We start from the raw sequence: 11,209 nt of genomic DNA, 5'->3' as shown, positions 1-11,209 counted from the left end.
AGACTCATTTAACTAATTTTAGATTAAGTAAGTTAGGTAAGTTAATTAATTATAAGAAATATGACAGATTTTTTCTAAAATACTATAACCATCTTTCTTAATACCTCATCTTCTTCTTCTAGTTAATTATAATTAAAAAAGTATCTATGAGAGTAATTTAGAAAAAATTAATAAATATGAGAAGTAGATTTTATATTTAGAATTAAAATCAACTCAATAATTAAGTCATATATTAAGAATAAGAGGAGTATTACTTATATACCATTAGTGTGTGTATGTATACATAGTCATTTTTAATGAGGCAAAAAGAAGAGAAGAAGGGCGGTGAAGTGAGAGAAGGGAGGCAGAGCGAGGAAACAGGAAAGTACAGAGACATACGTAGTGTGAAAGTGAGGGGAATGGATTCGACAGTACGTACGGCCTCGACACATAAAAACACCCACGAACCTTCCTCCCTCCCACTCCTGCTCCTTCCTTTCCCATCCATCTTGGATTTTCGATACTTCCAACCTCATCTCATTCTCCTGTCCTTTCCGCTTTCAACTACCATTACTTTTCCTCCTATCTATACCAATCCTCTTCTCTCTATCAGCATTACGTACATTTTTGCGTACGTAAATACTGGAAGCTCTATTGCAGTAAAAATAATTCCCATACGTACGGTTACTTGTTTCTCTGCTAACTCAGATTTTGATTTAATACTACTGGCCATACCAAATATATGAAGGGGAACCACAAAAAAAGAAAGAAAAAGAAAAGGGAAGGTAAGCAGGGGGCAAACAAACTTTCGTGGTCCCTCCAATCGGGACGTGGCCTGCTAGCGCGAGAAGTGCGTCCTGCGACGCCCGCACATACACCCAGCCCCCCGTGAGCTGTCTCTGCTGTTCGAGAAGATGCGCTGCTAGCTGCCTGCCAGTTCCAAAAATATACTCTTCTAATTTTTAATATAAAATCTATTTAACTAATTTAATTAAATTAAAAAAATTAGATAAGTTAGTCAATTATAAGAAATATGATATGTTTTTTCTAAAACACCATAATCATCTTCTTCAATATCTTCTATTTCTTTTTTATTTGATTATAGTTGAGAGAGTATTAATATGGATAATTTAAAAAAAACTGATAAATATGAAAAATAAGTCTTATATTTAAGATCAAAATCAACTCAACAATTGGGTCATATATTAAAAATCAGAGGATTATATTCCATTTCTGCATATATATATATATATATCCCAATTGCACAACTTAAATGACTCATTTATAAATATTAACAAAATTAATTAAGTTACGGAAAAAAACTTTCGCCATGTGCTCTTTTTTATTTTAAAAATACTATTAAATACTAATATTTTAAAAAATAAGAATCTACAAATATATATATATGGAGCATTTATCTGTCGCAGCTGGCCCAAGCTGGGAGTAGAGCCTTGCTAGTCCTATTTCTCCCCCCTCCCTCTCTCTCTCTGTGTTAAGTGTAACTGAATCTCTCTCTCTCTCTCTCTGTTAAGTGTAACTGAATCCCGTGAGTTAGTTACTTTGCGCCTGTGCGCACCAATTCAATTTCAACCCCATCCCCCTTCCTCCTCTTCTCTTCACTCATGTGATCCTTCCCTCTCCTCAAACCCTCAACCATATTCCTTCCCTCAATTCCTTCTGTCTACCTTCTCATTTCGCTGCCATCATTTCTTCTTTTCATCCTCTCTCCCATGGTTACTCTCTTTCCACAATGTCTGCCTTCTTCCAGTCTCTCCTCCGGTATACATTCTCTTTCTTCCCTCACTTTACTGCTTACAAATTCTTCATTCATGAATATATACATATATACACATTACTTCCTAACGTTTCTCCCAACTGTTATCTGATTTTCTTCTTCTTCTTCTTCTTCGTCGATTCCAGGCGGATTGGTCGACAGCTCCTGGGAAATAATTCTCAAACCAGCGGCGGCGACGCCGTAGACAACAACTTCATCGAGTGCTACGCTTGCACTCAGGTTGGCGTTCCTGTCTTCCACTCCACCAGCTGTGACGGCTATAACCAGCTCCAATGGGAGGCCTCCGCCGGTTCTTCCCTGATCCCTATCCAGAACCGAACAGCCCGCAGCAACCCGACCACCACGCCCAAATCGGGTCCGTTCGGGCGAGTTATCGACCCGCGGAGCAAGCGCGTGCAGTCGTGGAACAGAGCGTTGCTGTTATCGCGTGGGATGGCGCTGGCCATCGACCCATTGTTCTTCTACGCACTGTCTATCGGCAGAGAAGGGAGGCCGTGCCTGTACATGGATGAGAAGTTGGCGGTGATTGTGACGGTGCTTCGCACGTGCGTGGACGCGATGCACGTGTTCCACGTATGGCTGCAGTTGCGGATGGCTTGCGTGTCGAAGGAATCGCTGGTGCTTGGGTGCGGGAAGCTCGTGTGGGATGCACGTGCCATAGCCAAGCATTATCTGGGTTCGTTCAGGCGGTTCTGGTTCGATGCCTTCGTTATCTTCCCCATTCCGCAGGTGATAATGTGATATAACTCGTTACGGTTTTTCTCATCGTTGTTCTATGTCTTTTCATGGTAAAGAGAAAAACAAAAGTCTGGATGCTTTTTTGAGAAAAAAATAAAACAAAGAAGAATTTTATACCTCCTTTGAAAATTCAAAATTGACCTGTCAATTTATTAGGATTTGCAGGACCTCACTATATACATTGCTTCAAACTTAACTATTCTTTCGAAATATCATTTGAAATGAAAATAGTACATATAAACACAACTATTATATGATACCATACGCGCTTCATAATTTTTCTCGGAATCTTCACCCTCATATTTTAACTGACAACTACACAACTTTTGGATATTAATAATTTTATATAATAATCAATGTATTTTTTTAATAAAAAATGGCTATTGTATTAGTTTATCTTAAAAATAGCGCAATTTCACTAGATTTTATATCGCATATTTACATATTATATGACCTCGAGGAATGTTCAAAACATTCTTAGTCAAACATTTTTTTTTGGTTGCTAAGAACATCTTCATCCAATAGAAATAGATTGTGGTTTCTAATGCCAAGTAATATAAACGTAGGTGCATGCATGAGTATGATGGATGCGTGTTACTACCTTAAAGTAAAAGGGTTAGAATAGGCGTGTGAAATTGATCCACTTTTTTAAAAGAAAATTTGTTGCTGTTTGAAATAATACATATGATGAATGAAGATAAATCATATAATTTTTTGTAACTACATAAAATCAGTATGCACATGTATTTCGACATTAAAAAATGCAGTAAACAAAGGTGTGTGTGTGAGAGATATATGCATATATAATGATAGAGTGTTTTTAATAGAGTGTTTTTAGCAAGAGAATACTGTAAAATCTATTAACTTCATTTCTTTCCTCCTGTTATTAAAAAAAAAAAGAACTGTTAACTTCAATTAAATTTCATTGGCTCGCTCATGCATGTCAGGGGGCAACAAAGAAAATGTAATGTAAATCAAAACCATTTAATGTAAATGATATTCCGTCCGATGTTATATTCCTTCAGTTCTCCGAATTTTTCTTTCACTCTGAGGCAACCTCTTGCCTTGTTCTAGCTAGTGTCGTGTGTTAGTAATACAAAATATTGAAAATTTATAAACAAACTGCAAAAAGAATCATTACATCGTAATTAATTTATTATTTCAGTCAAAGACGATGTTTGCTCTATATCTGAGTAGGAAAGAGAGCACTTTTGGCTTCTCCTGGTATAGGTGATTACTGTTTAATAACTACAATACTTAGCGAAACGATAATGAATAAGTAGATAGCTGATAAATGACAGAGTTTTCCTTCATTTTCACGCATAACTGCTGAAGAATTTGCCTTGCATAGTTACAATGCATATATGCATTAGCTATGCCTAAAATCAGTTCCGTGCTGACTCTACGTTTTCTTTCCGTTTGCAGGCTGTGTTTTGGTTAGTACTGCCCAAATTAATAAGAGAAGAGCGAATTAAACTCATAGTGACAATACTACTGTTAATCTTCTTGTTCCAGTTTCTCCCCAAGGTCTACCACAGCATCATCTTGATGAGAAGAATGAAAAAAGTTACTGGCTACATCTTTGGCACCATTTGGTGGGGATTTGGCCTCAATCTCATAGCTTACTTAATTGCTTCTCATGTAAGCGAGTTTCAAGCTTGATTTCACCTACTATGATATGTCTATATAGCTCATTTAATGTGGTTTTCTACTTTTCCATCCTTTTCACCCATGTGTTAATAATTTCTAGGTTACTGGAGGGTGCTGGTATGTCCTGGCAATTCAACGTGTTGCTTCATGCCTCCAGAGGCAGTGTGAAAGTAGTCCTGGTTGTAGTCTGCCTCTTTCATGCTCGGAGGAGGTATGCTATCAGCATCTGTTGCGAAAAAGCACGCTAGAAAATCTATGTCATGGAAACTCCACGGTAGTGGTGAGAAAGACTTTGTGCTTAGATTTTGAAGGACCTTTCAAATATGGAATCTACCAGTGGGCTATTCCAGTCATATCCAGCAATTCCTTGGCTGTCAAGATTCTATACCCCATATTTTGGGGTTTGATGGCTCTCAGGTAAACTGTAAGACAGACTAATAATTAACTCTCCAATTTTGCGACCCATGAAAATCCACCACCAAATTTGCAAATTTTCAAGAGAACATGGTGATTTTTATTATCTGTCATCTGGATAATTAGTGAGAGATTTTTTTCGTCACAAATAGTGTCGATTTTTCTAGCAGTGAGAAATCACTGGTGTTTTTTTTTTCCCTGTTAGTTAGTGATCGAAAACTTCAACTTAAATTATGGTCCACTCTACGTTATGCACACAGTGGATAAGCACAAGTAAAATTGTTGATAATATCTTCTCGTTGTATTGGAAACGTCTAAGTGCTGGTGGTTAGGTGGACGACACACTTTGAAAAGACGTTACTTGTACTGCTCTCACTTTCTTGTAGTCGTAACTTTCTCTTCAGATGCTGTTGCTGTGAATATGTTGAAACATTTTGCTTTTCAAGTCAACTGCTACGCTTTGCTTGTTGAAGATTTATAATTTCAGGAATTCCATTGGTTAAAACCAGAGATTCGGCCCTGCATTAGCCACATCGACTTTATGCTAAATAAATTGTCCGGTTTGTTATATAGGTTTTATATTTATATTGACATTGATGTTTCGAATTTTTATAGGAATTGGCTTGCTCGATATAAATTAAAAATGCAATCTTTTTTGAAAAAAATTATATTTCAATCAATTAAGAAAACAAATGACAGGTAAAATCAAGCACATTCATTGGCACAGAGATATCCTAGAAATTATTCTGGGTGAAATATTCTTTAAGCACATTTCTTAAAGGGTTAAATGTATCCGCTCAATTCCTCCTTATTCTTGCAGCACCTTTGGCAACGTTCTTGAACCCACAAGTCACTGGCTAGAAGTAATTTTCAGCATATGCATCGTACTTAGTGGATTACTGCTTTTCACTTTGTTGATTGGGAACATCCAGGTATATCTTCAGATTATTGAACAGGGCATGGTTGTATTTCAAAAATATATGCTAAAATTTCCATCACTTTGAAGAACTGAGGCATATTGAAACATCAAACATGTTTGCACAATGAGAATTGATCTTTGCTGTTATGAAGGTATTCCTACTTGCAGTAATGGCAAAGAAGAGAAAGATGCAGCTGAGACGTCGTGACATGGAGTGGTGGATGAGAAGGAGGCAGCTGCCGTCGCACTTACGACAAAGAGTTCGCCATTTCGAGCGTCACAGATGGGCCGCCATGGGAGGAGAGGACGAAATGGAATTGATAAAGGGCTTGCCAGAAGGCCTGAGGAGGGACATCAAGCGGTTTCTATGCTTAGACCTCATCAAACAGGTAACATAAGCTGATAAGCAAGCAATTCAAGATCCAATTCAACCACGGTGCATCGCTACATTACTTAATGTTGACCATAAAAAAAAGAAAAAAAGAACGGAAGTACTGCTGCTAGTACCTACTGTGTTATTACGGGGGAAAGAAATGAACTCAGCCAATATGAGGTGCAGTAGAGTAGACTGATTTTCCAGAAAGCTCAAATACGGTCATGCATTTTTTAGCTCTAACGTGGGTTTAGGTATTGCCAACGGAAAACTAAACATAGCCTTAACAATTTCGAAGAAGCAAATGGAAGAGTTACTAGTGGCATAACAATTGACCCCATTAAATTGATGATCAGTCTCTTGGAATTCTTCTCCTTGACAGGTACCTCTGTTTCACAACTTGGATGATCTTATTCTTGATAACATCTGTGACAGGGTTAAACCCTTAATCTTCTCTAAAGATGAAAAGGTAAAAATCGAGTATACAATTGAAATCCCATTTTCTGTTAAGTAAGATATCTCTATGGTTTTGTTTAGCCAGTAAATGCCACTGTCATCTGAAACAGATAATCAGAGAAGGAGACCCGGTTACAAGGATGGTGTTCATTGTTCGTGGACGAATAAAACGCATCCAAAGCCTAAGCAAAGGCGTGATAGCCACGAGTAACCTTGAAGGAGGAGGGTTTCTGGGTGATGAGCTGCTGTCATGGTGCCTTCGCCGGCCGTTTATGGACCGGCTTCCGGCGTCCTCAGCAGCATTTGTATGTGTTGAATCAACAGAAGCCTTTGGCCTGAGTGCTGAACACCTTAAGTACATTACTGATCACTTCCGCTACAAATTTGCTAATGAAAGACTCAAGAGAACGGCCAGGTATTACTCATCCAATTGGCGAACCTGGGCTGCTGTTAATATCCAACTTGCTTGGCAAAATTACAGGAAAAGGACTAAAGGTTCAGTGATTTCTGTAACTGCAAGTGAAAATGGTGCCAGTGAACGCAGGCTTCTGCAGTATGCTGCAATGTTTATGTCAATAAGGCCACATGACCACCTTGAATAATTGGCTTTAATGTTATGTTTCTTTCCTCCAATCCTTTTTCATTCGATTCCTTAATAAATTTTTATCTGTTTGGATTTGAAATCAATGAATTTAGTTTTAACATTTATTTTCCCTCAATCCAATCGTAATTCTGAACTTGCAGTAGATGTCTGGTCATAGAAAGGAGAAAACAAACACAAATGAACAACCTGTCGTTTTACATAACCTGCCAAAGATAAAATGATTTATAAGAGAAATCAGCATGCCTGAAGAATTTTGGAGCGAAGAATTAACATGCTTAATGCGAGATTCAGTACATTGTGATATCTATATATTGAAAATAAATTTCCAAGGATTTTGAATATTAGTATTCAAGATGAAAAATATATTTTAATTTTCAGGCCAAGAGGTAATAAAGCATAGGTTTAGTTCCGCTATGATGTTTTTTTTTTTTTTTTTGGGGGACCTGGCACCATGTCTTATTTGGGTCCTTCATTTTTGTTTTTTTTTACCATGTTTCAATTTATACCTTTGAGATCAGGGGGGAAAATGCTTTGACTATAATATTCCCCCAAAAAAATCACTTACAACGTGGTAAAATGCTCATTGGGAGATGTCTTCACACTTAATATTTGAGAATATCATGAATAAAATTACCTTCAATAAAGGATACTCATCCCTAACAAGAAAAATTCCAAAAAAATATTGTTTAAGTATTTTGTATTCTGTTAATTAATATATATATATATATATATAGGCTACCATATGGAGAGTTGAAGACCTACCAAAAAAAAAAAAAATTCTTGCTATTATATGTTTCAAAGTCTATTTGATACAATTCTATGCATTGGCCCAAAAAACAGCACGAAAAGAAAAGAAAAATCTTACAATTCTATGTTCTGAAAATCAGGTTCAAAATCATATTTGAATGTGATATTAATATTTTTTTGATGCCTTTATCATCAACATCATGTTTATTTGATAAAAATAAACTAATTCCATTTAAGATACTCCTGCGGTCCTTAATATAAGACTTATTTAACTAATTTGATTAGATTAAAAAAACTAGGTAAGTTAGTTAATAATCAGAAATATGATATGTTTTTCCTAAACCACCATAATTATTTTTTTTAATATTATTTCTCCGTCTTTTACTTGATTATATTTGAGAGAGTATCAATAGGAGTAATTTAGGAAAAACTGATAAATAAAAAAATATGTTTTATATTTAGGACTAAAATCAACTCACTAATTATGTCTTATAAAAAAAAACTGGAGGAGTATAAGATAATAAAAATGAAGTTTTAAGAATAAAGTTGAAATTCAACTAGAAATTAAAAAGTAACAATGAAATAATGAATGTTAATTATAATACTATTTCAGAATTAGTCTAACTTTTAATTTGATTCTAAATATAAGATCCCAATTCATTTTATCTTTTATATTTATCTATTTTTTCCTAGTCCTTGTAATAGTTACACATATTAAGGACTTCACTAAGATAGTTTTAATTAAAACACTTGATTAGTAAAAATATTTTTGATAAAACAATATATATTTATTACAAATAACTAATTTAGTTAAATTTTTTAATTTATTCAAATTAATTAACTATTAAACATTAAGTACGGAAACCAGTAAACTCATCTTACTTTGTCAGTCAGGAATTAGACGGCATCCAGAATTTTAAGATCCTGGTGAAGAATCTGTAATCAACTAATCATAATAGGAATATTTAGTATCGAATCTTAAAATGATGGGCACAAAATGTGGAATCTTAAAATAGTTAGATCTCAAAAGCTCGCAACGGGAGGCAGTACGGTTTAGCTTCGCGGCGTTGTAGAGAAGGTCTTAGCAAACAGAAGTGTGAACCATCGATCCATGTCCGATGTTGTAGGTTTGCATCGGATCCTAAATATGGATATCTGGAACGCAAGTGAGGCTAAAAATCCCCCTCAAGTTGGGGAAAGATTACTGCCAATCCCATTCCCAATTTTCTCTCTTCCTTCTCCTCTCTTTTCTCACCCTCCGAACACCAAAATGGAGGTCTTCATCATCGTCTTCTTCACAGCAAATCCTCCACCAACTTCCAGTTTATTCTCTAGCTCTTCTAGGGTTTCCCCGTTCTTTACTTCTCATGGAAATTCATTCGGAACCCTAGATTGATTCTGCTAGTCTTTTGCTCCTCCATTGATGACGGTTACCGGCTCTGCATTTACCACATGTTCAGGGCAGGTACCTTACTAAATGCCCTGGAGAAAGAAATTTTGCTTTCTGCAGAACTTTGTGCAATCAAGTGGTTCGTTAATATCGTTTCTGATTGACACCAGCATTGCATTTGAGATAGAATCAAACTCGAAGTTAGAATCAAACTCGAAGCCAATTTTAACCAAAAATGTTGAGAAATCTAAAGGACAGCCGTGACTAGAAGTTATTCAAAATTGGTGGCCAATCCACTTACCAGAAAAATAAAAAGAAAACACCCCCCCCCCCCGCCAATGTTTTCAACTAAAAACTAAACAATTTTTTTCTGATTGTTGGTAACACTTTGTCACTTCCTTAACTTAGAATTTATGCATTTTTAGTACAATATTTTGGATGTCTCAATCGATTTTTTTCCCCCCCCCCCACATAGGTATCTTCGCATCATTGAGGATTGTAACTTAACAACCTAATGGGGTTGAAACATACAAAGGAGGGGCCACCCAAAGTTGAAAACCTGAGTTTACATCATCACTTGATCAATTACCTCGCAGAAAATTTATATATTCGTAATTTGGTATCCAAGAAACGGCGGAGAATGCTTATTGCTGGGTATGATCTTGACATGTCATATATCACAGATCGATTACTAGCAATGTCATTTCCTGCAGAACGTATGCGAGCAATGTATAGAAATCCTCTCTGGCAGGTCAAATCTGTGCTGGATATGAGACACCATGACCACTATAAGGTGCACCTCTTTAACGCTTGATCATATGTAATATAAAATATTGTCACATTATCCCTCCATACATTGTTGAGCATATTTCAATAGCATATTTCTTTTATATTTCAGATATATAATCTATGTATAGAAGAGAATTATGATCCAGCACACTTTTATGGTCGTGTGGAAGCATATCCCTTTGATGACAACCATGTACCACCTCTTGAAATGATCAAGAACTTCTGTGAAAGTGTGCATTCGTGGTTATCCAGTGACCCAAAAATATTGCTGTCATCCATTGCATGGTATGAGATTTTACACTCACTATTAGAATCTTGAGATTTTTTTTTTTTTTTTTAAATGCATCATCTTTGACAGCTTATTATATTGGTTCTTCAATTGAACGTTTTTTAATTCATTCCCAGACAAATGTACAACTAGGATTGTTAGTAATCAAGTCATCCTAGTGTGATTTGGATATTTATCTTTATTTGTCTGAATCCAGTATAGATATACAAGTGGGTTGAACAGCTTAAGAAATTGATATTCTACTCTCATGAATGATGCTTCAGCATGTTCTTTATGGATAATTGTGGTGGTGTACTTTAGTGATGACTTGAGCTCAAATTATAAAAAGATAAGTATACAGTTCAACTATTTTGTGCATATCTAAAACAGGATTTAGAGGATGCATTTTGCATTCTTACTAGTGAACCGTGGTGGCAAAGAAACATTTGAGAATAGTTCCTTCACTGGAACTATTCAAATGCTCACATTTTGTGCAAAACTGGTTCTCAACAATTATTTATTTGTTTTTGTTTCACTAGCACCTCTTCTTTTTATGGAGATGACTTAAATTATGCAGGCAGGGAAGGGTAGAACTGGCTTGATGGTATCTTCATACCTAGTTTACTGCGGTATGTCCACAGATGAGGCTCTTCAATTGTATGCTGATAGACGGACAACCAATAACGAAGGAGTAAGTCATGTTAGGTATAATCCCAACAATTTGAAATGTTCACTTTTCAAAGTTTTCAGAAACCCACAAGTTTCGATAGTATCACTTAATAATTTTTAAAAAACAATAATGACTTGGTGAATGGTAAGCTAATCAGGCTGTGATATGTGATGACGTTAAAATTCCGTGTTTTCCTAGCCTTAATTAGTGAAAAGGCAGAACTTACTTATGGCCCATTAGGTTGTGGGAAAGGATAGGAATGGTATATAATGGGTTGATAGAGACTAAAATGGACTAATAAGGATTGACATGCATAAGGTTATGAAACTAAATTCCCAATTTTTAAGGAGTAATGATTACCATGGAAGAGGCTGTTTCCATGGTTATGGTCATAAAAATGAAAAAATTGGATTAAAA

The 11,209-nt window shown here is 35.9% G+C and overlaps 1 protein-coding gene and 1 pseudogene across 1 annotated transcript; both read left to right on the top strand.

Moving 5' to 3' along the window:
• Nucleotides 1-1,453: 1,453 nt before the first annotated feature.
• LOC114742145 (cyclic nucleotide-gated ion channel 2-like) lies at nucleotides 1,454-7,030 on the top strand. The gene is made up of 8 exons (XM_028930405.1): nucleotides 1,454-1,758; nucleotides 1,900-2,503; nucleotides 3,938-4,153; nucleotides 4,263-4,579; nucleotides 5,397-5,508; nucleotides 5,648-5,884; nucleotides 6,251-6,337; nucleotides 6,435-7,030. Exons 1-8 carry the CDS (start codon nucleotides 1,730-1,732, stop codon nucleotides 6,924-6,926), a joined length of 2,094 nt encoding a protein of 697 aa, XP_028786238.1. The 5' UTR covers nucleotides 1,454-1,729; the 3' UTR covers nucleotides 6,927-7,030.
• Nucleotides 7,031-8,753: 1,723 nt separating this feature from the next.
• On the top strand, nucleotides 8,754-10,891 carry LOC114742146 (phosphatidylinositol 3,4,5-trisphosphate 3-phosphatase and protein-tyrosine-phosphatase PTEN1-like; annotated as a pseudogene).
• The last annotated feature ends 318 nt before the right edge of the window (nucleotides 10,892-11,209 follow it).

The sequence above is a fragment of the Neltuma alba genome, unplaced genomic scaffold (assembly GCF_004799145.2).
Source record: "Neltuma alba isolate B1F8T4 unplaced genomic scaffold, ASM479914v2 tig00003663_pilon, whole genome shotgun sequence".
Taxonomy (NCBI): Eukaryota; Viridiplantae; Streptophyta; class Magnoliopsida; order Fabales; family Fabaceae; genus Neltuma; species Neltuma alba.
This window is presented reverse-complemented; position numbering and strand designations above follow the sequence as displayed.

Coding starts and splice junctions, on each gene's coding strand:
- LOC114742145 (XM_028930405.1), top strand. CDS start 1,730: ATGTCTGCCTTCTTCCAGTCTCTCCTCCG. Junction 1,759..1,899: donor TTCTTCCAGTCTCTCCTCCG/GTATACATTCTC, acceptor CGTCGATTCCAG/GCGGATTGGTCGACAGCTCC. Junction 5,885..6,250: donor GCTTAGACCTCATCAAACAG/GTAACATAAGCT, acceptor TCTCCTTGACAG/GTACCTCTGTTTCACAACTT.